Source organism: Mastigoproctus giganteus, chromosome 3 (genome assembly GCF_048544385.1).
Source record: "Mastigoproctus giganteus isolate SK-2022 chromosome 3, ASM4854438v1, whole genome shotgun sequence".
Taxonomy (NCBI): domain Eukaryota; kingdom Metazoa; phylum Arthropoda; class Arachnida; order Uropygi; family Thelyphonidae; genus Mastigoproctus; species Mastigoproctus giganteus.
The window spans coordinates 5,719,482-5,744,246 of NC_143577.1; the positions used below are offsets into that span (position 1 = coordinate 5,719,482).

General features: G+C 39.5%; 1 protein-coding gene across 1 annotated transcript in view; it reads right to left on the reverse strand.

Moving 5' to 3' along the window:
- The window catches only part of LOC150087629 (calcium-activated chloride channel regulator 2-like), an 85,144-nt gene extending 76,278 nt beyond the window's left edge, over positions 1-8,866 (reverse strand). Inside the window, exons 1-2 of the mRNA XM_090369834.1 lie at positions 8,701-8,866; positions 4,498-4,723 (exon numbers count right to left, since the gene is read on the reverse strand). Coding sequence (XP_090225960.1) covers positions 4,498-4,723; positions 8,701-8,866 — 392 coding nt within the window. The remainder of the gene's footprint in view (positions 1-4,497; positions 4,724-8,700) is intronic.
- Between the last annotated feature and the right edge of the window lie 15,899 nt (positions 8,867-24,765).

Consider the following 24,765-nt stretch of genomic DNA (forward strand, 5'->3'; position numbering starts at 1 on the left):
GCCCCCCTGAGTGTCTGATAACACACAGGATACCTGTTCCCCTCTAAGCCCCCCTCTAAGCCCCCCTGAGTGTCTGATAACACACAGGATACCTGTTCCCCTCTATTAGGCCTATAGCACACTCCTACTCTCAATTTTGATTTCCCAATGCTTATGTCACACCAAACTGACTCAACACTGCACTGTCCAGCGATGTCGACTGGCTTCACTTCCTTGGTTTTTATGTGTTTCTTAACTAATAGCATAACCCCTCCCCCCTTCCTATCCTGTCTATCCTTTCTGTAGACGTTGTACTCCCCAAATTCCAGTTCTGCATTCCTTATATCTGTGTGACACCACGTCTCTTATATCCCAACAATATCTGCGTTTGATGTTTTGAGCAATACCTCAAATTCAACAAATTACGGCAAAGTACTTTTACCGGTAAATTTCATCGCACTTCTGCATGCTTCTCGTGCAGGCTTTCTTTACCTTAGCCCAACTTTGTATTCATTGTCAAAATGATTATGTGTTAACTCTTCTGATTTAGCAGTTGTGTCAGAGTACAACTTTTTTTTTTTAATAAGAATGTTATTAGTGTCATGCAATGACAGTCCCAGTATTCTCTCTGGGGGCAGATGGAACTATGGGAATCACTGAGCTTTAACCATCATTTAACAGTAAAAAAAATTCATATAATTTTTGTCATAACAGGCACTATAGCCCACTTAGCCTTATCAGGAACTGTCACAGGTGTCATGTAATAATTGCTGGATTTTCATATTTAATTATATTAAAAATACGGTTTTTTCATATTAAAAATACGGTTAAATGTAAAAAATAAAAACATTCATAACAAAAATTGAATAAAGAACTGTTCTTGTCCTTCAAGAACTCAAGTGGCACATGACTTTTAACATTTTATCTGTTTTGCCTCCTAGCCAATAAAGGTTGGACTCCCCTGTTATAATATATAAATTTGTGAACATGCACTTAAATATACTATGTTCAGAGAAAGTTATTATTCTCTTTTTGATGACTAGTAAATTACATACAGTGAGATGAAATCACTGGATAACTGGAATAGCAAAATAAGATAAACTTTAACCTGATTTCTGACAGTGCCATTATCTTTTTAAAAACCTAATTCATTATGAAAGAATAGAAATTCTGAAACTTTTTAAAAATAATTGCAGTTTTGTCTTTAATAAAGTGTTTGTCCAAGAACTTTATAAGCAGTTAAATCTATTGACATATGCTTATCTGTTGAAACATCTGTTCCTTTTTCAAGTAACAGCAAAAATAAACAAAGCACACACATACAGTAGTTTCATTTATGTTCTAATCTTTCTTGGTTTTACACAAGATAATGTTGGTTTACCCCCCCCCCCCCCCCACATCTAGGTTGAACATCAGATATAGAATTGTCATTAAAGCTACCATTCTGGAAGCATCTTGAGGAATATATTCCATTCAGACATAAGTAGTGCATATATATTTTGGCAGTTAGCAGAGCATTTATTATGCAATAGACATACATTCTAATTTAAGATACAGATTAAGATTAAGATAGATTAGGATGCAGGAAATGAAGCTAACTATTTGAGATGTTAACCATATAAGTTTACTTTAAAACTGGAGTATGCAAGTTTTCCATTTCCCTTATATTAGTTCAGATTAGAAATACTTTATGCATATCAGAAACATTCACTGTAAAATTACTTTTAGTCAATTCACTTTCAAAGTCATTTTTATTCAAAATAAGATGGTTGGAGGAAATAGTTATATGTTAGTCTTTGGTCCTCGTTGAAGATTCAGTTGTTTATTTTCCTCTGGGAACTCTCTTTGTATCGACGTAGTCTCTTGCTGAGTGGAGGTTCTGCTTCAATGTGTCCAAGTACTCTCCTATTCTCTGATTCTTTGTCTCATGTTTGCTGTGGCTGCTGTCTCTCTTGAGGATGCTCTTCACTTTTGCAATTAATTTCTTACTCATATTGCCCCATTGGTACTGGGTCAATTGACCTATCTTGACTCTTAATTCTTCTATCTTCTGCTGAAGTCTTCTTTCCCATGCTGGTCGTTCCTTCTGTTTTCGGTTCTTCTGCTGCTGGTCTCTCGCTTCTCTTCAATTAATCCTCATGGCTGCTACTTCAGCACAATACACGGCTGTGTGGATGGCCTCCAGTAGTGTTGCACCATTACTGTCAAGTTAATGCGGTATTATGTGCCGATTCAGGTGTCTGTGACTCTCCACAGGGTTCTATTCGGCCTCTGCTTTAGTATCACGTGAGTCTTTGTGGGGTCCATTCCTTCAAATTATGTTTGGGCCTTCTTCCACTCATCCTCTGTTCTGGATATCATGACCTCGTCTGTTTCCATTTCAGCTGCTGCGTATTTCAGTATTTCCTCTTGCTCTTCCTCCTCTGGTTCGGCGGTGGTATGTTCTTCCTCCTCTGGTTCCATATTCTTTATCCTTTGTAGTTGATCACTCACGTCCTGCGTATTATTATTATTATTATTTCTCCCTGATTGGGGATTCCACCTCATGACAGGCATTGCTACCAAGTACACAGGGTGGTTGTTGTTATGTCTGGTGTTACTGTTGGTCGTGGCACTCCCTGACTATCCTACAGGTGTTCAGTATTGTCACTTTCTGGAGTTTCTTGTAGGTGTTCGGGAGACCTATTGCTGCTAGGCTGTTATGTAGGGTCTTTGGCACCATACCGTAGGTTCACACGATGATTGGGATGGTCATTATTTGTTGCATATGCCACATCTCTTTGATCTCCTGTCTTAGGTTCGTGTACTTCCTGATTTTTTCCCCATGGGTTTTCTGCAGGTTGCCAATGTTGGGTACCACTATGTCAATCAGATAGGTAGCGTTTCCTTCTTGTCCACAAGGGTTATGTCCAATCTGTTGTGTGGGATTGTCTTATCCATTATTATCACATGGTACCAGTACAGCTTGTGGATTGAGGTGTCTAGTAGTGCCCGGGGTTCATACTTGTAGTATGGTACACTTTCTTTGATCAACTGTTATTTCCTTACTAACTTCTGATATATTATTATTCTGGCTACCTGGTCGTGTCTATGAGTGTACTCAGTCTGAGTGATCACCTTGCATCCTGTGGTGATGTGTTGGATCCTTTCTGAGGCCAGGTGACATCGTCGACATGTGTCATCAGACACTCCGGGCTCCTTGGTGATATATTTTCTATAGTTTCTAGTGTTGATTACCTGGTCTTGGATGGCGAGCAGGAATCCTTCAGTGTTATTATTATTAGCCATATGGTGCAAGGAAGCCTGAGGCTTTTGCTGCACCAGCCAAAAAAAATTCCTGAGTTACTCTGAGAGAGAGAGAGAGAGAGAACAAGAGTCAGAGTCAGAAGTAGAAGGGAATCACCAATAGAGAGAAGACTGATGATATCCAGCTCAGGACCCTGGGTGTGTCAAGCCCATACTCACCAGATGTGAGCCCCTGGGGTTAAATATAAGACTTTCCCTAATCAAGGATCTGGTTTGATTCAAATAAAATTATATATGTAAATTAAAACTAATTTATATAAAATTAAAAATTATTTATATAAAAATAATTTTATGAAAAGAAAACTAGGCTTCTTTAATTAGAAGCCTATTTTTATTTAAATCTGCTATGGGAAATATCATAAAAAAGAAGTAATTTTCATATTTCTATTATATACTATGGACTTTTCAGTAGTAGGCTTGCTGCTTTAGTATAGAAAATATCCTTAACTACATCTCAATACCTTATGACTACCTTCAGACCTTTACTCAGAACTGGAATGTGCAGTAATTGTAGCCACAAATGGAGCAGTACAAACAGATGAAATATTGTATTTCCAGAGAATTCCCATTTTGTGAAAAATGCAGACAATCCTTTATGGTAAACACATATTAAAAATGAATATGCAGTATATTGCTTTTTATAGTTTTATTTATGAATTCTTATAATTCTATGCTGTAAAGAGAGCAGAGTTATTAAAAATTAAAGTCAATTTGTATACTTGTGGTAATTATTTTAATATTTTCAGAGTATACTTGACAAAATTAGTAAACGATTGATTATGTATAAAATATATAAATGCAATAGTAAAATGTTTTATACAGCAATAACTCATGTCAACAATCTGATTTTGCCTTCTCCTCACTCCTCTTTCCAGTTTTCATGATTGCAGTTGCCTTTAGGAGTACAACTTGACACAACTGTCAAGGTCTCGGTCACGTTCGTTACTTCCAAGTTCATAAATGTTAATAATAGTTGGATTATTGTCCTTTTTCTCAAATAGACCAGAAACTAATCTGCATTATAGAAAAATAAAACATTTTCCCAGTACTGATTTCTAATATGCAGCGACATCATGTATTGCACCAATATTTTACTACAAATAAAAGGCACTTCTAATTCTAATAAATGTTACTGCTTTTAGCATTTTACTTTAAAGTTCCTAATATAACACATATTTAAAGTTAAAACATGAAACATACATTAAAAATTACATTTTGGCAGTGTCCGGATAGTTATTGTAACACCCTACAAGAGACCAAGTGGTTCCATTATGAAAACATGGCAGTTCTCCTGTCCTTTTGGAGTGTACATATTCATCAAACACACCATAACGATAATGTGCCCAGTGATGAACAATAGAACGAGCAATATCTATAGAAAGAAAGAAAGGTTTGTTTCTTTTAGAAACAGAGTTGTGCATCTTCTTAAAATCTAAAACTACAAATATAAGGTATGATTGTAATATAATGAAATTAATTTTTATAATATATACTTTATCTCATTTAAAATACTAGGGTGGTTCAATAAAGAATTGCCCTGACCCTGCAGAGGTGCTAGCCTGTTGATTCCCTGCACAGGTTTTAGTCCTTCTCTACATAGCCACAGTGCAGATTTACACATTTCCCCCCATTGATGGATGAGGCTATGGATACTGTTTTTGTAGAAGTGGTGAGGTTGGTCTTTGAACCATGACTCTATTGCAGAAATTAGTGTTTTGTTGTCAGGGAAGTGGGTCCTTCGAAGTAATGATTTGGGAAAGGAAACAAGAAGAAGTCTGATGGTGAAGATTGGGTGAGTAGGCTGGATGGGGCAGTATTTCATATCCACAAGTGGCCGCTTGTGTTGTTGCAATTTCAGAAGTGTGAACTGAAGCATTGTCTTGAAGCATTCTCACACCTTTGTACAGCATGCCACACCTACATGTTTTGATTTAATCCCGCAATTTTGTGAGTAAGTTGGCATAATAGGCACCTGTAATTGTTCTACCTTTCGGCAGGTAATCAGTCATTATTACGCCTTTCTCATCCCAAAACACTGTCAGCAAGACTTTTCCTGCTAACACTTGGACCCTTGCCTTCTTGGGGGGGGGGGGGGGGGACAGTGATATTGAACAGTGATAAAATGAGGAAGAAAAAGTCTTCCTCATTTTTTTGGCACAGGGCTAACAACTCTTGTGATTTCTGTTGTCGATCAGCCTTCTGGAAACCAGTCAGTAATTGGGGAATCCATCTTGCACTCAATTTCCGTAAATGGAGTTGGTCATGAAGGACTGTTTCAACAGAGCCCACACTAATCTTCACCTCCTGGGACAATTCATGCACAGATATCCAGCGATTTTCCATGATTAACGACTCCACTTTTCTGATCGTGTTGTCATCAATGGCTGAATGGGGACGACCTGGAATGGGCTCAGATCCTACCGATGTCCAACCACACCTAAACTGTCTATGCCAGTGCTTCACAATGCCATAGGATGGGGCTTCATCCTTATATACAGCAGTCATCTCCTCGTGGATTTCTTTAGGAGATTTTCCCTTCAAGAACAGATACCGGATTACAGCTCTGGCTTCAACTTTGTCCATGATGCTACTTCATTACACGTTCAGCTCTGTAAGAGAAAAACAAATTAAGACACGGAGCTGAAAATTTACACCTTTAGTACAGAGATATGTATGATGCTACATACAAAATATCATGACTCTGCGATATGTGGACGTAGGTGAGGGCGATACTTTATTGAACCACCCTCGTAGCTCCTCTTGACGTTACACTTAAGCCAACATTCCTGCCACTGTTGAAAATAGGTGTGGAACTTCTTAAAGTTACATTTCTTAAAGAATTATTTTTAATAAGAAGAAATAATAGTAAACTATGTAAATTATTTTTAAATAGAATTTCTTCTTTTGGAAAATTAGATTATAAAAATTAAAATTAAAATAGTGTGCTATCATGTATACACCTATAAGGATGGCACTACACTGCCAGCAACTTGCATCCAAGGCAAACTATGTAATTGTTATAAAACAACCTAAACTGTACATTTTGACAATGAATATTTCTTGTTTTTAGCAAATGTATCTTTCCTTATTGAATGATCCTTAAATGTGCAGCAGTACATCATTTCATAAACCATAACTAAAGTGGAATTTATCAAATAATGAAATTTCTTATGTGAAAGTAGGGTTAAATTAACTATAAATTAAAACACTTCACTACACAAAAATTATTTGGGCATAAATGTAAGTTTACTGATGAATAAAGGTTACAATGACACCCAAATTGCTAAGTTGTGCTATGTAGTGATCTGAGGAGCAACTTAGCAGCCATACTTGAATTCAATAATCATTAGAGGACCTGAAGGTGAGTTTGAAATGTCATCCAAATAACTGAGTTATTTGATGACATGTTACCTCTATCTTGAACCAATAAACTTAAATTTACATATAAATAATTTAAGTGAAGTAAAATGTTTTAATTTCTAGACTAAAGTAATTATATTCAAAAAGAAAGAAAATTTAAAAATCATGTATGGAGAACTGGGAGTTTATTGTATTGGTAAAATGAGGTTTGTTAAGAGGTAAGATTTTAACAATACACTGAGTGCACACTTTATTACATATGCCTACTGAATAGTAAGGGTCCATCTTTAGCCCTCAGAACAGCCTAGATTCATTGTGGATGGCTGAATAAGGTGTCAAGAACGTGCCACAGGGATGCTCGTCCATGTTGACTCAATTGCTTCCTATAGTTATAAATTGGATGGTTGTAGATCTCTAGCTTGTTCCACCTCACTCCACAGGTGCTCAATTAGATTGGAATCTGGTGGCCAGGGAGACCAATGAAGTAGGCTGAATTCACTCTCATGTTCCTAGAACCAGTTATTTACAATTTTGGTCTTCTGACATGATGCATTATCCTGTTGGACGAACCCATTTGTACACTGCAGCCATGAAGGGATGTGCCTGATTAAAAACAATTCCCTGATAAACTGTGGCATCCAAAACCTTTCTCCACTGGTATCAAGGGGGAGGGGACAGTGTACACCACAAAAACACTCCCATTACTGCTGGCCTACATTGTTGACACTTATCAGGATGGGTCCACAGACCTATGCTCTTTTTTCCATCAGAGTAAAACAATAGGAACCAGGATTCATCAGCCAATATTTTTCTTTCCTCCAGTGTTGGTGTTCCTGAGCCCATTATAACTGTACCTGTTTTTTTTTTTTTTTGCTGGCAGTAGTGGAACCTGGTTTGGTCATTGGCTGCAATATCCCATCCATGACATGATCCAGTGAATTGTGTATTCTGAAATGCTTCTTACCATGATTGGTTGTACTGAGTTCTTATTTTACTGATTCTAGACTTTCTGTTAACCTGCACAAGTCTTGGCAGTCTCCATTGGCTTCTTGCATCACTGACCCATTTCTGATCACAGGATCACCAAGCTGGATGTTATTTGGTTACTGGACCAATTCCAATGAGTTGTGCATTGAATTTAGTTGTTATTTCACTGATTCTAGCCTTTCTGTTACCCTGAACAAGTCCTGCCAACCTTCATCGACCTCTTGTATCAATGGCTAGACTTTATCTGGTTAATGGCCCAATTTCAATACATTCGAGACAAGTATATGCAAAAACTCTGATGGAGATGCAGTTTCTGAAATACTTACACCAGCATATTTGGCACTGATCACCTGGCCATATTCAAAGTAACTTAAATCTTTTTGTCTTGTTACACTGGACTGCACTCATACAGCATCTCTACATATCTGCCCACCTGCTTTTTATCCCCTGGTACAAACATGTGATGCTGCTACTACTGAAGGAGCACTCCATTTCATGTAAAGGGGTAGGTGTACCTAATAAAGTGGCCACTCAGTATGTATACAGAGTAGTTATGATTAAAGTGCTTCACTTCAGTTGATTCTAGGTGAAAAACCATTAGTACTACCCAGTGCCGTCAGAGATATTTTTGCACCCTAGGCAAATCAAGCATTTGGTGCCTCTTTTTAAATTAAAATTAAATAATCTGCATGAATGCGAAGCACCCCTACCAAAATGGTGCCCTAGGCATTTGCCTGGATGCCTACCATACCATGATGGCACTGGTGCTACCACTAATGGTTTTCCAAGGATGAGCTTTGGATGAACACTATTCAACCCATGCAGAAATGGAAAGCACAAAAATAAAATTAGGTCCAAAAATTGCCATCAGTGTTGAAATTGGCATTGTGTGAAACCAGAATGCATATCTAACCTTATCATGCAAATGGTGATTTTTCTGAGAGGAATTAAAAATGGAAACAGCGAACAATATCAAGAGCTTAAGATTTCAGAGCAAACTGTCTGGAAAGTTCGTCAATTTATTTACTAGTGCCCAAAGATCTACATGGTGCAATAGCACAAACTCACTTGCATCAATGTAAGGACTTTGCTCTATGGGTTTGGCAAAGATGAAGGTTGACAACATGTGGGTGGGAATGTCTTGTTGTCTGATGAGGCTCATTTCCATTTGGCAGCGTTGAATACCTATCATTATCAGGTGTGGGGGATCATCATCTCCAAGTGTTGCCCACATTATTGTTTGGTGTAGGTTCATAGAAAATTTTGTAACTGTATCATTTTTATTTGAGGAGGTTCGAGACATTTATGTAGCCAAGCATTGTTGTGATCTTCTCTGTTATTGTATGATTCCCGCTCTTTGGGGTGGGAGAGAAAATTTTTGGAAACTCATTTTATGCAGAATGGGGCTTCTCTGTAGGCCTTTGCATCAATTCTCAGCCAGATTATTCCTGGAATTTTTAGCCACCTCTGTCTCCACTCCTCAATTCTTGTGACTTTGATTATGGGAAATATATGAAAGGTATATCCAATCTCTAGCTGATTTGAGGGAAAGCATCACAAGGCATCTCACTAACAGTCCTTGTGGAATGCTTCAGGCAACAGTTAGCATTAGCAAGGGCACATGATGCAAGAAAGCAAGCTTATATAGCATCAGCCAAAAGAAAAAAAAAAAATCCTTATTTCACCCATCCCCTCTCTCCAAATGTTTGTTAAGTTCTGACTTGAATCTATTTAAGCTATCAACTTCTACAACAACAGATGGAAGTTTGTTCCAGCAATCAACCACCCACTGGCTAAAGGCAAACTTCCGCACATTTCCTCAATTTGAATCTATGCCCTCTCAGGTTTGTTTGTTTATTTGTTTTGCGGCACATTAGCATCTAAGGCTATAATGCGCCAAGTCAAAAAGATGTAAAATATAAAACTATAATATTACAATTGTTTGTATATTATTGTAAAAGAGTATATGATATAAAACGTTCATAAAGCATAAAACGATAAAAAAATTCTAGATAGAATTATTTGATTAATAAGTTGTAAAAACTTAAAAATAGCTGACACGTTGTCATTGTCCGATAAAATCTGTCTGAGTGTATAAGGTTCAGACAGATGGCTAAAACATAAACAACGGTCATTATAAAAAGACGGACATTCAATTAAAATATGACTGACTGTTAAGATGGCATCACAATTTCTGCAATAGGATGATTGTCTGCCCTCAGCAGATAGCAATGTGTCAAGTGACAATGTCCTATGCGGAGCCGAGATAGAACAACTTTCTCTTTTCGGTTCCTGTGCAGGCTAGACTGCCAATGTTCAATTACAGGCTTAATCTCATATAACTTGTTTGCAGCCTGTCCATGCCATGAGTGTTGCCATTGGGATACCAGTTTCTTTCGAATTACTTGCCTGTAGTCTGTATAGGCAACTAACAGGCAAGAGTTAAAAAGGTTCGCTGATTTGGCTGCAAAGTCTGCCATATCATTTCCTAAGATCCTAATGTGGCCTGGGATCCAGCAGAAACGAACATCAAATTCAAATTGTGCAAGGAAGTGCAGCTTCTGCTGTATCTGAGTCAGGACAGGATGAGGGTTGAACCTCATCAATGATAAAGCCTGCAATGAACTCAGAGAAGTAGTATATATAATATATTTTTTTGTGGTTTGGTGGTTTGTATAAGATATAAGGCTAGCTCAACCGTGTGCAGCTCTGCAGTAAAAACACTGCATTCGTTGGAGATCTGCTCAGATACCGTGGTGTCTGGGAAAACAGCTGCAGATCCGACAAACATTTCTGACCTCGAGCCATCTGTGTAGATGGGCAAGAAGTCAGCATGTTCCGAGCGCTGTGTAAAAAGAGCTGCAGGTAGATGGTGGATGGAGTACTGTCCTTTCTCCAATTGTTAAGGGAGAAGTTTCAGTTTGGGACATGAGCATGCCAGGGTGGAGAAGGTTGCCCTGGTGATGGGGCAACATTGTCTAATGTGATATTCAAATCATTGAGTAGCCTTTGGATACGAATACCGAATGGTTGATTGGCAGTCTGGCGAATGTTGTACAGATTTTCCCGTGACTCAAAAATGGGTGTCCACGTCGGATGGTCTGGCAAGGATTTCAGTTTCAAAGCATACTGTAGAGACAACTGTTTCCTGTGAAGCGATAACGAGGCTCATTCGCTTCGACATATAGGCTATGGACAGGAGAAGTTTGAAATGCTCCAGTGGCAATACGGATCACCTGATGGTGGGTGGGATCCAACCATCGGAGTACGCTGAGTCTAGAGGATGTGTATACCTGGCACCAGTAATCTAACTTAGATCGTACGAGTGCACGATAGAGGTGCAAAAGGGTACATCGGTCAGCACCCCAAGAATGTGAGGAGATTGCACGTAGGATATTCAAGCCTCTCATGCACTTTGCACGTAGTTGACGGATGTGTTGTAGAAGGGGTCAACTTTCTATCAAATATAAGCCCCAAAAATCTAGTCTCAGGTACTACTGGAATTGCATTTTGTCCAAGCCTCAGTTCAGCTTCAGGGTGAAGATGCAAAAATGCATGCAAACAGTCTTTTGTGGAGAGAACCTGCATTAGCATTAGCATTATGCATTAGCATTAGTAGAGGCATTTGATGCAAGAAAGCAAGCTTATGCAGCATCAGCCAAAAAAAAAAAAAAAAAACCCACTTCCACTTCACCCCTCTGTTCGTTCAAAATACCTGTCGAGCTGAGCCTTAAACTTATTTAGGCTATCAACCTCCACCACAAGGGATGGCAGTCTGTTCCACCAACCAACCACCCGCTGGCTAAAGGCAAATTTCCGCACGTCTATCCTACATCTGTCTTTCCTCAATTTGAATTTATGCCCTCTCAGGTGATTTTTCTGAGCTAGAGGAAGAATCCCATCAGCATTGAGCATGCTTAAACCATTCAAGGCTTTATACACCTCTATCAGATCACCTCGCTGGTGCCTAGTCTCCAGACACTGTAATTTGCAAAACTTAAGCCTTTCTTCATAAGAGCACCCCTTTGTTCCATTCACTAATCTTGTTGCCCTTCTCTGTACTCGTTCCAGCAGCTCTACATCCTTCTTGAAATGAGGCCTCCAGACCTGTATACAGTACTCTAGGTGTGGCCTGACCATTGCCTTATACAATGGAATAATCACCTCCTTATCCCTGCTGGAAAAATTCCTGTATATCATTGACAATACTCCATGAGCTACTCTTGCAGCCCGTCTGCACTGCTCAGAGAACTTCATATCTGCCTGCACAATCACCCCCAAGTCCCTTTCATTCTCTACCACTGTCAGTGTAGTACCACAGAGTTGATACATTTCTCTGGGGTTGCTGTTTCCCATGTGTAGTACTTTACATTTGTCAATGTTAAACTTCATTTGCCACCTCTCAGCCCATCTGCTCAACCTTTCCAGATCCTGTTGCAGCAGCATAGTGTCAGTAGTGTCCTTGACAACCCTGCCAACCTTTGTATCATCTGCAAACTTGGACATTAAGCTTGATATACCATCATCAATATCATTTATAAATACAGAAAACAATAATGGACCCAACACTGAGCCCTGAGGGACTCCACTAATAACATTAGTCCACGATGAGCAGTGTCCATTGATTACCACTCTCTGTCTTCTCTCCCTCAACCACCCCTTTATCCATAGCAGCAATTTGCCTCCAATGTCACACTGCTCCAATTTGTGTAGCAGTCTTCCATGTGCAACAGTATCAAAAGCCTTTCTAAGATCCAAGTATATAATATCAAAGTTATTCCCTGCATCTAGTTCTTTTGTGACTGCATCATAGTATCCAATCAAGTTGGTCAGGCAAGACTTCCCCTTAACAAAACCATGCTGTGTCTGAGCTATAACTGAAGTCTTGTCTAAATGATTCTGCAGTGCTTCTTTAACCAGTGCCTCCATTAATTTTCCTGGAACAGAAGTTAAGCTCACAGGTCTATAATTACTTGTGTCAGCCTTTGATCCTCCTTTGTGAATTGGGGTCACATTTGCACATTTCCAGTCTATGGGTACCTCCCCTGAGTCCAAGGAAGCTCTCATAATTATGGCTAAGGGTTTGCTTACTTCCTTTGCTGCCTCCTTTAATATAACTGGATAGATCCCATCCACCCCGTGTGCCTTTCTTGTGTTTATCTTCAACAGTTTCTCCTCCACTTTACTCCCAGTTATTTCAAGATTCTGTAGCTGACTGCTAGAGTTGAATACACCTCTGGCATTCCCCTTGCTGAATAACTCCTCATGTGTGAATGTCGATGCAAAATATTCATTTAGTTTGTTAGCTACCTGAGCAGGATCATCAACAGTTGACCCATCAATATCAAGTGGACCAATCTGATTCATCCCCTTCCTTCTAGAGTTTACATAAGTAAAGAACTCTCTGCTGTTTTTCTTTGCATCCCTTGCCAAGGATTTCTCGTAATCTGCCTTCGCCTGCCTAACCTCCTTTGTAACTTGGTTGCATATCAACTTGTATCTATCATAGGCTTCTGTGTCATGTGTTAATTTGTAAGTATCCCATGCATTTTTCTTCTCTGCCATATGCCTCATTAGTTCATCTGACATCCATTTTGGCCTAAACCTTGAACAATATTTCTTAGTTGGTATGTAAAGCCTAGTAGCTTCCAAGATAAGTTCTTTGAATGCTTCTCATTTTGAATTTGCTGTTGGTAACATCATCAGTTGGTCCCACTGTATAGAATTTAAATACTGTCTCAGTCCATCATAGTCGCCTTTACGAAAGCAATAACCCTTCCCTTTACCCCTAATGGTAGTTACCTCATTGAGTAAATCCCACTTCAGCACACTGTGATCACTGTCAACTAGTGGTTCATTTACCTGCAGATTCTTAATGCATGAAGAATCACTACTGATAATCAAATCAAGAGTATTACTCCCTCTAGTTGCCTCCCGGACATGCTGATGTAGAAAACAATGATCCAATAAATCCACAAAAGCCTTGCTAGTTTGTGAGTGACCAGCCCCCAACCTGAACTCGTTATTCGTTGCCCATGAGTTCAGATGGTCAATGGCACATTGCAGTTGCCTCTCAATTACCCTCATGTTGCAGGAATGACAGAATATGCTAAAATCGTCAACATAGAGGGCGCAGTTTACAGTTGGAGGAAGTTGTTCTGTGATGGAATTCACTTTGATGGCAAAAAGCGTAACCCTTAAAACGGATCCTTGAGGTACTCCCTCCTCTTGGCTAAAAGAGCGAGAGAGAGTAGATCCTACACCGACTTGGAAAGAATGATGACATAAAAAGTTTTTAATAAAATTGGGGAGATTACCTCTAAGGCTAATGCTGTAGAGGTCTTTTAAAATTCCAAATCTCCAAGTTGTGTCATATGCTTTTTCCATATCGAAGAACATGGACACCAGGTGTTCTCATTTTAAATAGGCATCTCGAATGGAGGTTTCGAGCCTGATTAAATGGTCCAAAGTTGATTTATTCCTATGGAAGCCGCACTGCAACCTGAAGAGGAATCCATTTGCCTCCAAATACCAAATAAGGCGGGCATTGACCATTCCCTCCAGAATTTTGCACAGACAGCTAGTCAGAGCAATAGGCATCCCTTTAAGTAGGCTGGTTATCACGGGGAAGTGATCACTTCCATAGAGATTCTCCTCTACCTCCCAAGTGATTGAAGGAAGCAGAGAGGGGGAGCATATAGAGAGGTCAATAGCAGAGAACGTACAGGTAGGCATGCGGAAAAAGGTGTTAGTTCCCACATTTAGAAGGGATAGGTCATTGTCATTGAGCATATGCTCTATGACACGTCCCCTTCCATTAATGTTTGCACTACCCCACAGGGTGTTACGTTCATTGAACTCGCCCAGGAGTAAGACAGGAGTAAGCAGCTGCACAATGAGATCATCAAGGTCTTTCTGGGTGATATCAGCCCCGGGTGGCAAATAAACTGAACAGACTGTTAATAAGAACCCTGCCGTAAGGTGAACCGCTACCGCTTCTATGTTGGTGGTAAGCGGAATAGTTTGAAATGGGGTATGGTTACCCAGAAGTATAGCGACACCCCCATGAGCAGGTCCATCCCCAGTTCTGTCCTTTTGAATGATAGTAGTGTTACGAAGGGAAGGGTTTTCAGTTGCCTTCAGGTATGTCTCTTGTAGGCAAAAGGGAGTGGCTCATGCTTTTGCAGAAGGGCCTTAATGTCTTCATTGTTTCGCCGGAATCCACAACAGTTTCATTGTAGGAATTTAGCCATTATTTTGGCTTGGTGGGTCCATCAGGCGGCTTCCGAGGTGCTGAGGGCTTAACTTTTTCAGTTTTGGCTTTATCCTTCCTGGGGAAGTATGGACGCTCTCCAGTGTCCATTTCCTCCTCAGAAAAGAGCTCCAAACTGCATCTTCGTGTACCTCCTTCTGCTCGACATCCATGTTTTCTTGGGTACTAGGTGGTACTTCATCTTTCTTATTCTTTTATTTCGCAATTGCTTTTGTTACTTGTGGAGCATTAGGAGGTACTGATATAGGAGTGGCAGCTGATTGGTCTCTCAGTGCAGGTTTTTAAGGACTTAAGAGATAACGTGCAATGGGAGTGAATGATTCTTTTGGAGGAATGGTCATGTCCGTCTGAGTTCCGATGGAACATCTCCCTGCTACCGTCTGGGCGTAGGTAGGTTTGTTGATATTCAGAGGTTTCACCGCTTTCCTTGCCTCCTGGTATGATATATTTAGCTCAGCCTTCAGCTGCTGAATTTCTTTTTCTTCTTTCCACCTCTGGCATGATCGTGAATAGGCTGGGTGTTCTCCCTCACAGTTAATGCAGGTGGGTTTTGTGGCTGAACATGCTGTTGTTTCGTGGTCCTTTGCACCACATTGAGCGCATGCAAGGATTCCACGGCAGGCCATTTGAGAATGTCCATACTTCTGGCATTTAAAACACCGTAAATGGTTTGGAACATATGGACGCACTGGAGAGTTGATGTAGCCAGCTTTAATCTCATCAGCAGACTTAGGTGAGTTAAAAGTCAGGATAACGTTTCTGGTTTTAACAAGTTTCCCATCCCTACATGCATTAATTCTCTTGATGGCAATAACTCCTTGTGGTTTCAATTCCAAGCAGATTTCCTCCTCGGTTACGTCGAGAAGGTCCCACTCTGAAATGACACCTCTCGATGAATTGAGTGTTCTATGTGGTGTCACAGTTATGGGTACTCCTCCGATTGATGTCTCTCGGAGCAGCTGCTCAGACTGCCTGTCAGTTTTAGTTTCAATTAAAAGGTCTCCAGAACGGAGCCTCTTAACTGATTTGGGTGACACTGCTAACCCATCTAACCCTTTCTGTATAAAGAAGGGTGACATTTTGCCAATCGGTTTTTCAGTGGTAGAGTTTATAATTAAAAACCTTGGAACAGGCCCTGATGATGTTTCAGTTCGCTGCCTTTTTGAAGCAATAATACTACTTGTGTCTTCGTCTATATTTTCCGATAGAGACTGGGTTGGGGGCCCCTGAAGAAGTAAGTTTATCAGGATTCATGAAGTTTTGAAATGGTTCAGTGCCCGGGCTCCCCACCCATCACGGGGCCCAAAGGGACGCCCACTACCCGGCATGCAATAAATGCGCTCGGGAGTGAAACGCCAGGGTTAACCAGACACCATACCCGTACCGCCACCAGCCTGAATCCTAACCCTCGGACCATGAGGGTAGGGGCATGGCATTGACACGGTTGACCCTCGCAGGTGAGCCTACTAGTTGATTGATCGTAGCCGGACCTTCCAGGACCACCTGTCTTGTCGAAGCAGGGGCCAAAGTGGTGTATTGAAGCTGGGCCCCTCAACCATCAGGATCCCCCTTTCCGAATTTCTACGGGCCACAGTGCACGGCAAACACGCCGGATTCCATTGATGTTAGCCTGGAACCTGGGCTGTGGGCATTGGATCCCAGTGATGCTAGTCTGGAAGTCTAGCAGCACCACTGAGAGGTCCCCTCAACACGTACAGGTGCACACGTCGAAAGGCCCTCTCAGATGATTATTCTGAGTAAGAGAAAGAATCCCATCAACGTTGAGCATGCTCAGACCATTCAAGGCTTTATACACCTCAATCATATCACCACGCAGGTGCCTAGTATCAAGACACTGTAATTTGCAAAACTTAAGATTTTCTTCTAAGAGCAACCCTTTGTTCCATTCACTAATCTTGTTGCCCTTCTCTGTACTCGTTCCAACAGCTCTACTTCCTTCTTAAAATGAGACCTCCAGACCTGTATACAGTACTCAAGGTGTGGCCTGACCATGGCCTTATACAAGGGGATAATCACCTACTTATCCCTGCTAGAAAAATTCCCGTATATTATTATTATTATTATTATTAGCAATATAGTACAAGGAAGCCTGAGGCTTATGCTGTACTAGGCAAGAGAGAAAGAGAGTTGGAAGTAAAAGGGAATCACCAAGAAAGAGAAGAATGATGATATCCAGCTCAGGACCCTGGGTGTGCCAAGCCCATACTCACCAGATGTGGGCCCCATCATTGACAAGACACATGAGCTACTCTTGAAGACCATCTGCACTGCTCAGAAAACTTCATATCTGCCTGCACAATTACCCCCAGGTCCTTTTCATTCTCTACCACTGTCAGTGTGGTACCACAGAGTTGATACGTTACTCTGGGATTACTGCTTCCCAAATTTAGTACTTTAGATTTGTCAATGTTAAACTTCATTTGCCCCTTCTCAGCCCATCTGCTCAACTTTTCTAGATCCTGTTCCAGCAGCGTATTGTCATTAGTTTCCTTAACAACCCTGCCAACCTTTGTATTGTCTGCAAACTTGGACATTAAGCTTAACATACCATCATCAATATCATTTATAAATACAGAAAACAACAACGGACCCAACAGAACCCCGAGGGACTCTATTAATAACATTAGTCCATGAAAAGCCACTCAACCATCCCTTTATCCATAGCAGTAATTTGCCTCCAATGCCACACTGCTCCAATTTGTGCAGCAGTCTTCCATGTGCAACGATATCAAAGACCTCTCTAAGATCCAAATATATGATATCAAAGTTATTCTTTGCATCTAGTTCCTTTGTGACTATATTATAGTATCCAATCAAATTAGTCAGACAAGACTTCCCCTTAACAAACCCATGGCTGTGTCCGAGCTATAATTGAAGTCTTGTCTACATGATCCTGCAGTGCTTCTTTAAACAGTGCCTCCATTAATTTCCATGGAACAGAAGTTAAACTAACAGGTCTATAATAACTTGTGTCGCCCTTTGATCCTCCTTTGTGAATTGGGGTCACGTTTGTACATCTCCAGTCTATGGGTACCTCCCCTGAGTCCAAGGAAGCTCTCATAATTATGGCTAAGGGTTTGCTTACTTCTTTTGCTGACCCCTTTAATATAACTGGATAGATCCCATCCACCCCTGGTGCCTTTCTTGTGTTTATCTTCAACAATTTCTCCTCCACTTTACTCTCAGTTATTACAAGATTATCTAGCTTACTGCCAGAGTTAAATACACCTCTGGCATTCCCCTTCCTGAATAACTCGTCGTGTGTGAATGTAGATGCAAAATATTCATTTAGTTTGTTAGTTACCTGAGCAAGATCATCAACAGTTGAACCATCAATATCAAGTGGACTAATCTGATTCATCCCCTTCCTTCTAGAGTTTACATAAGTAAAGAACTCTTTGCTGATTTTCTTTGCATCCTTTGCCAAAGATTTCTCGTAATCTGCCTTCGCCTACCTAACCGTCTTTGTAACTTGGTTACACACCAGCTTATATCTATCATAGGCTTCTGTGTCACATGTTAATTTATATGTATCCCATGCATTTTTCTTCTCTGTCACATGTCTCATTAGTTCATCTGATATCCATTTAGGCCTAAACTTTGAACAATATTTCTTATTTGTTATGTAAGGCCTTGTAGCTTCCAAGATTAATTCTTCGAATGCTTCCCATTTTGAATTTGCTGTTGGTAACATCATCAGTTGGTCCCACTGTATAGAATTTTAGTACTGTCTCCGACCACCACAGTCACCTTTACGAAAGTAAAAACTCTTCCCTTTACCCTTGATGGTAGTTACTTCTTTGAGTAAATCCCACTTCAGCAGACTGTGATCACTGCCACCTAGTGGTTCCTTTATCTGCAGATTCTTGATGCATGAACAGTCACTACTGATAATGATATCAAGGGTATTACTCCCTCTAGTTGCCTCCCGAACATGCTGCTGTAGAAAACAATCATCCAATAAATACACAAAAGCCTTGCTAGTGTGTGAGTGACCAACCCACAAATTCTAGTCAATCTCTGGGAAATTAAAATCCCCCACACTCTGATTTATTGGCCCACTCTATTTCTCTGCACACACCTATAACACACACCTACTCTCATTTTTCCTTTCCCAGTGCTTATGTTACACCAAACAGACTCAACATTGCATTGTCCACCAACATCAATTGATGCAATTCCTTCGATTTTATGTGTTTCTTAACTAACAGCATAACCCCTCCTCCCTTTCTGCCCTGTCTATCTTTTCTGTACACATTGTACTCCCCAAATTCCAGTTCTGCACTGCTTATGTCTGTGTGACACCATGTCTCTGATATCCCAATTATATCTGCCTTTGATGTCTTGACTAGCACTTCAAGCAGTGGCGGATTACCCATTAAGGCAATGAGGCACATGCTTAGGGGCCCCAGGCATTGGAAGGCCCCAAGCCAAGACATTTTCCTATAGTGTTCTAAAATAGATTAATGTTTTCAGTAAATTTCATAAAAATCTTGATTAATTTAACGAAAATTTAAGAAAAAAATTTAAAAGTACAAAATTTCATTTATTTGCCACCTAACTTTTATTTAATTTTTATTCTTTTTTTTTTTATTATTATTTTTTGGGGGCCCCCAAATATAATTTGCCTAGTTGCCCCAACTATCCTTAATCCGCCACTGACTTCAAGCTCATCGAATTTATTAACTATACTCCTAGCATCGGAGTTACCATACAGTTTTATTTATTTATTTATTAAATCAGTTTATTTCCCAAAAAACCTTGGGTCAGCCTGGGACGGCTCTGTGCCAGAAGGGTGTGAATATTTACAGACTAAGGTGCGAGGAACACATGCACAATAAACAAGAGTACATGCGTGCTCGACCCGAGACATTACAGGATTAAATATACAATAATATACAAGATATACAGTAATATACAAAAAAAAAAAAAAAAAAACAAACAACAGTCTGTCATATCCAGGAGCAGGTGAGTATTATAATTTCATAATCTGGTAGCAGTTCTTCAGGATTTCCTTCCTGTAGGGCTTGTCTTCACAGAACCTATCAGGGTGGATCCTAAATTTATTGAAGATCCGAAGACAATTGGCTGGAAACATGTTCCTCAGGGAATCGATGTTTGACAGCGTAAGACGTAGAGGAAGACAGGAGTCGGGGTGCTCCCCCCTTGCCCTCCTCGGGCCAGAGATTAATGTGGATACCGATGGAGTTACCATGCCATACTGTGTTTCCAGCATATAATGGACAGAAATGATTACCATATTGAACATCTCAGTCTTCATACCCAGTGCTTCTTTCATCCAAACATTACTCTACCAATTGCATCCAGGGCAAATTACCACTGATGGCCGATTTTGAATCTTTTTTGTGCATTTTTTGTTTATGTATTGGATAGGGTCCATTCCAAATTTAAACTTTGTACCATTAACAGTTTCCCAGTTGAAGCAAGGCATGTCAGTTATAACCATCCTGTGCATAGTAATATTAATCAGTGATGGCTTTAGCTTTTGCAAGTAAATGAATTGCTTAATTGATCCATATAACATCTTCTTTTCTCAACAGAAAAATTTTTTAAATGAAACAAATTTATGAAAAAACTTGGTGAAACAATATCTCTAATGGATGCCTCTTGCCCATTCTCCACAATCATAGATTATAGCAGCCATCTGTATATATCCAGGGGTGACTGAATCATACAACCCACCTAAACAGTAACTTATGATACCAAGAAACCTCAGCTTGTATCTGTCCTGGGGTTCGGGGGGGGGGGAATATTAATGGTTTATGTGGGGGAAAGATGACTGTTCATAGTTAATCTAGGGCCACTTTTAGAGGGGAAGGGGAAGGAATGCTGATTGCATGGCTTGTCTAAGGTACCAGTTGAATTTGCTGGCAATTACATTAGCATTAGTAGAGGCATACGATGCAAGAAAGCAAGCTTATGCGGCATCAGCAAAAAAAAAAAAAAAAACCCACTTCCATTTCACCCCTCCATTCTTTCCAAATGCCTATCCAACTCAGCCTTAAATTTATTTAGGCTATTAGCTTCCACAACAAAAGATGGAAGCCTGTTCCACCAATCAACTACCCGCTGGCTAAAGGCAAATTTCCACACATCTATTCTACAACTATCTTTCCTCAATTTGAAACTGTGCCCCCTCAAGTTCTTAGTTTAGGGCTGCTCCCTAAGTACATCAAGAAGCTATTATCAAATTTTACACTGAAAAAGTGAATTGATTTTAAGATCATTTTTCTTTCTAACCATAATTTAAATAAAGTCTGAATGGAACAACCTGTAAAATTAGGAAAAGGAATTATTAATCACTAAAGAATGTAAAAACACTAAGTAGTGCTTTTAAAATTTGATTTTGTAAAATATTTACTCACAAAATATAAGCTGCATTAAAGTCTGTATAATAGTAATGAGTAATTAAGTGATAAGATTCTGACATGAGAGAAGAAAGAATAAAAGAAATTTTAAGTCAATACCTTCTTGTGTAGTAGTAGTACCAGTCTCCAGTAGTGACTGGGGAATGTTGATTCTTTCTCCTGATTTTCCACAACCCATACTGTTCTGAGTATACATCAGTACATCCTCCTTTATTATTTCCTTGGTAATGGCAAAAGTTTCTGTCCCAAACATCTCCCATGTAGCATTGTCTACATTTATTTCATTATAAGGGTCTCCAGTCCAGCTAAAAGGAATGATGATAGTCACATTTTGGAAATAGACTCTGTTTCCTGTAGCATTAAATAACACTTCTGAAGAAATGTTCAGTAATTCCTGTGGAATAAATAGGATTTTTATTTGAATTACCTTTGAGAAAGTACAACACTTATACATATTAGCAATATTATTCATCATATAAGGATATCAGGGCATCAATGGCAAAATGTTGATCCTAGTGTTGCCTGTCTGGTTTTCAACCAAAATGACTGGCATTCAGCTTAAACCTTTGACTAAATGCACTTGTCCAGTTTTTATTCCTTTGGCTTTCCACCCAGCACACACACATGAAAAGTTGAGATTTTAGCAAACACATGAGGTAAAAAGTCCCCCCCTCACAAATATATTTACTGATTGCATTCATACTACGTGGGTAGTAGAAATGATGTAAGTCAGTACCCATGCATAAACAACTCTTCATACTCTTAGGCATTTAGCCAAGAAAAATTTTTTCGATTAAACCACACACACCAAGCATTACTCATATTGTGGAGTTATACTTCATAACTGGGTGGTCACTATTGCAACAACAGGGAACCTGTCCACTCACTGATGAGTATGCCAACAAGCTTTGAAACAGTCCTGTCTGGGTGGTGGTATCTGCCAAGAATAAGTAACATTACATTACAAAATATAAAAAAAATTACAAAAATTAGTCTTCTCCACTGGTGAAGCATTACTTATTCAAAGCAGTGCAATACCTCGGCCATTCATTGTGAAGGTATTCACATGAGATATAATTATATCATCAAAGTTTCTTGCGACGACCTAATTTTTCTATCCACCTCATGTTCTAGATAGATGTGAGCTTCAGGCTTATGAATTTGTTATGAAATCTAACCTGCCTCGCGTCAATCAATTTATCTCTACCGCCTACATCCTCTATTATCCGGGCGTATCAGAACATCTTGTTAGGATTTTGCGTCACCATCATATACAATGTGTGCAATTTCCGGGGAGGAAATCACAGTCTATTATTTCTAAGGTGAAAACACCAGTTCCTCCTTTCCTACGGAGTGGTTCCGTATACCGTATTACATGACCGGATTGTGGGGAGGGGGGGGTGTTATGTAGGTGAGTCTGGTAGAAGATTAAAAGATTGAGTTTCTGAGCATGAGGTGGCTCTGTGAACCGCTAAATTTCAATGCTCCGCAGTCGCCGAACATTATTGGGTTGAGCAGCACAATCTTAATCCCAATGGGATATTGAAATCGTCAACTGTTCACGTGATTACTGCCAGCGCTCATGGCTTGAAGCATTACACATAGCCACCAATAACAGTATTATGAATCGGATGAGGGGAGTACACTTACACCCTATTATAGAATGTACTGTATTGCAGTGCGATGAGTGCTGGCGATCATCACGTGTACGTAATTCTGCTTTACCTGCACCAGACTTGTGATACATGATCATGCCCAGCTGACTTGTGCTATTGTAACTATCAATATATACGGAAGTACACCATTCACACACTAGCTGATGAAGAGTCACTTCGCTTCGAAAGCTACTATCTATGTATTTTAACGCTTTTATTATATATATTTTTTAACTCTTTTATCTTATTTTATTTCTGTTTTATCTTATGTATATATCATTTTTATTTTAATAAATTTATTTTACCCAGTTAGTCGGTCATCGCAAGAAACTTTGATGATATAATGCAGCCTGATGCACAGGGCCTGTTTTCTAATGAGATATAATTAAACGATGCATTCATACTACCTGGGTAGTAGAAATGATGTAAGTGCAGTGCCCATACATAAACAATTCTTTCACACTCTTAGGCATTTAGTCAAGAAATTTAAGAATACATTTACTATTTAGCTAAGAAGTCATAAATCACAAAAAATAAGTACTGGGGAGAAAGGAGCAGGAATAACACAGAAATAAGCAATAAATAATGTGTTTTTTTTTTTTTTTTTTCTTTTTAAATTCAGTGTAATATTAGACTTAGATATATGCAACTGGCATTACATTACAAAATATAAAAAATAAAAAAAAAATTACAATAATCAAACCCAAATGCTCAGTGTACAAAAAAAGCAACAAAATGTTCTTTGCAAATCATTTTCAAGTACATTTCAGTTTCAATATATTTTCCTTACTTTACTTAACACCAGAATTTTAAGTCTTGTTTTTAACATTTTATTATATGCACTAATATAAAGTAACTGGCATTAGTGCATAGTGTTGTGCTTATGGTAATACACATAAAAATAATATTTCTGATAGCAAAAATTTGAATAAAACTTTTTGTACAATTCAATTTGCACAATTTAAATAAATGACACAATAGTTCCTGTACACTTTCTGTATACATACTTTTTACATACGGTGCACATTTCTATAGTTTTGTTTGCCTTGCATTGCCTAATTTGGCATTGGTGCCTTTTGAGAGGTTTGGCATGGTTGCTATTGTTACTGATTTGAGCTGCTGCTTTCTCTGAATCTATACAGGGTGTTTCAGTTAAACGTTTCAGAACTTCTAAGAGGGGTAGGGTACATCCTGACAACTCGAAATCATATAGCAATGTGGGGTCGGAAATGCTTTCCTGAAGCGGTGTTGTACACAGACGCACCATAAAGAAAAGAGACCGTAAGTGAGAAATCGTTTTAATAATACATGAAAAGAAGCAAAAGGTACATGGATTAAAGTAAGTGTTCGAAGTTTCTTCAACCTCGTATTGCTTTCGCACAGTGGTACCTTGGAAAATGTGCTACAAATCCCCTTTTTCCTGCTGAAGTGTTGTTTTCAGATGAGGCATCCTTCACAAGGGAAGGAATTTTCAACACGCATAACGACCATATCTGGGCGGTCGAGAACCCGCATGCAATACGACGTCGTGCAGCACAGATTCGATTTTCGGTCAATGTATGGGCCGGTATTATGGGAGATCACCTCATCGGACCTTACCTGTTACCGTGTCGTCTAACCGGACCTATCCACTTGATCTTTCTGCAGAAAGTATTGCCACAACTTTTGAGAGATGAACAGATTTCTGCATCGACGCAACAGACAATGTGGTTCCAACACGATGGAGCCCCTACCCATTATAGCGGAGATGTTCGTAACTACCTGGATGTCACATTTGGTCAACAGTGGATCGGAC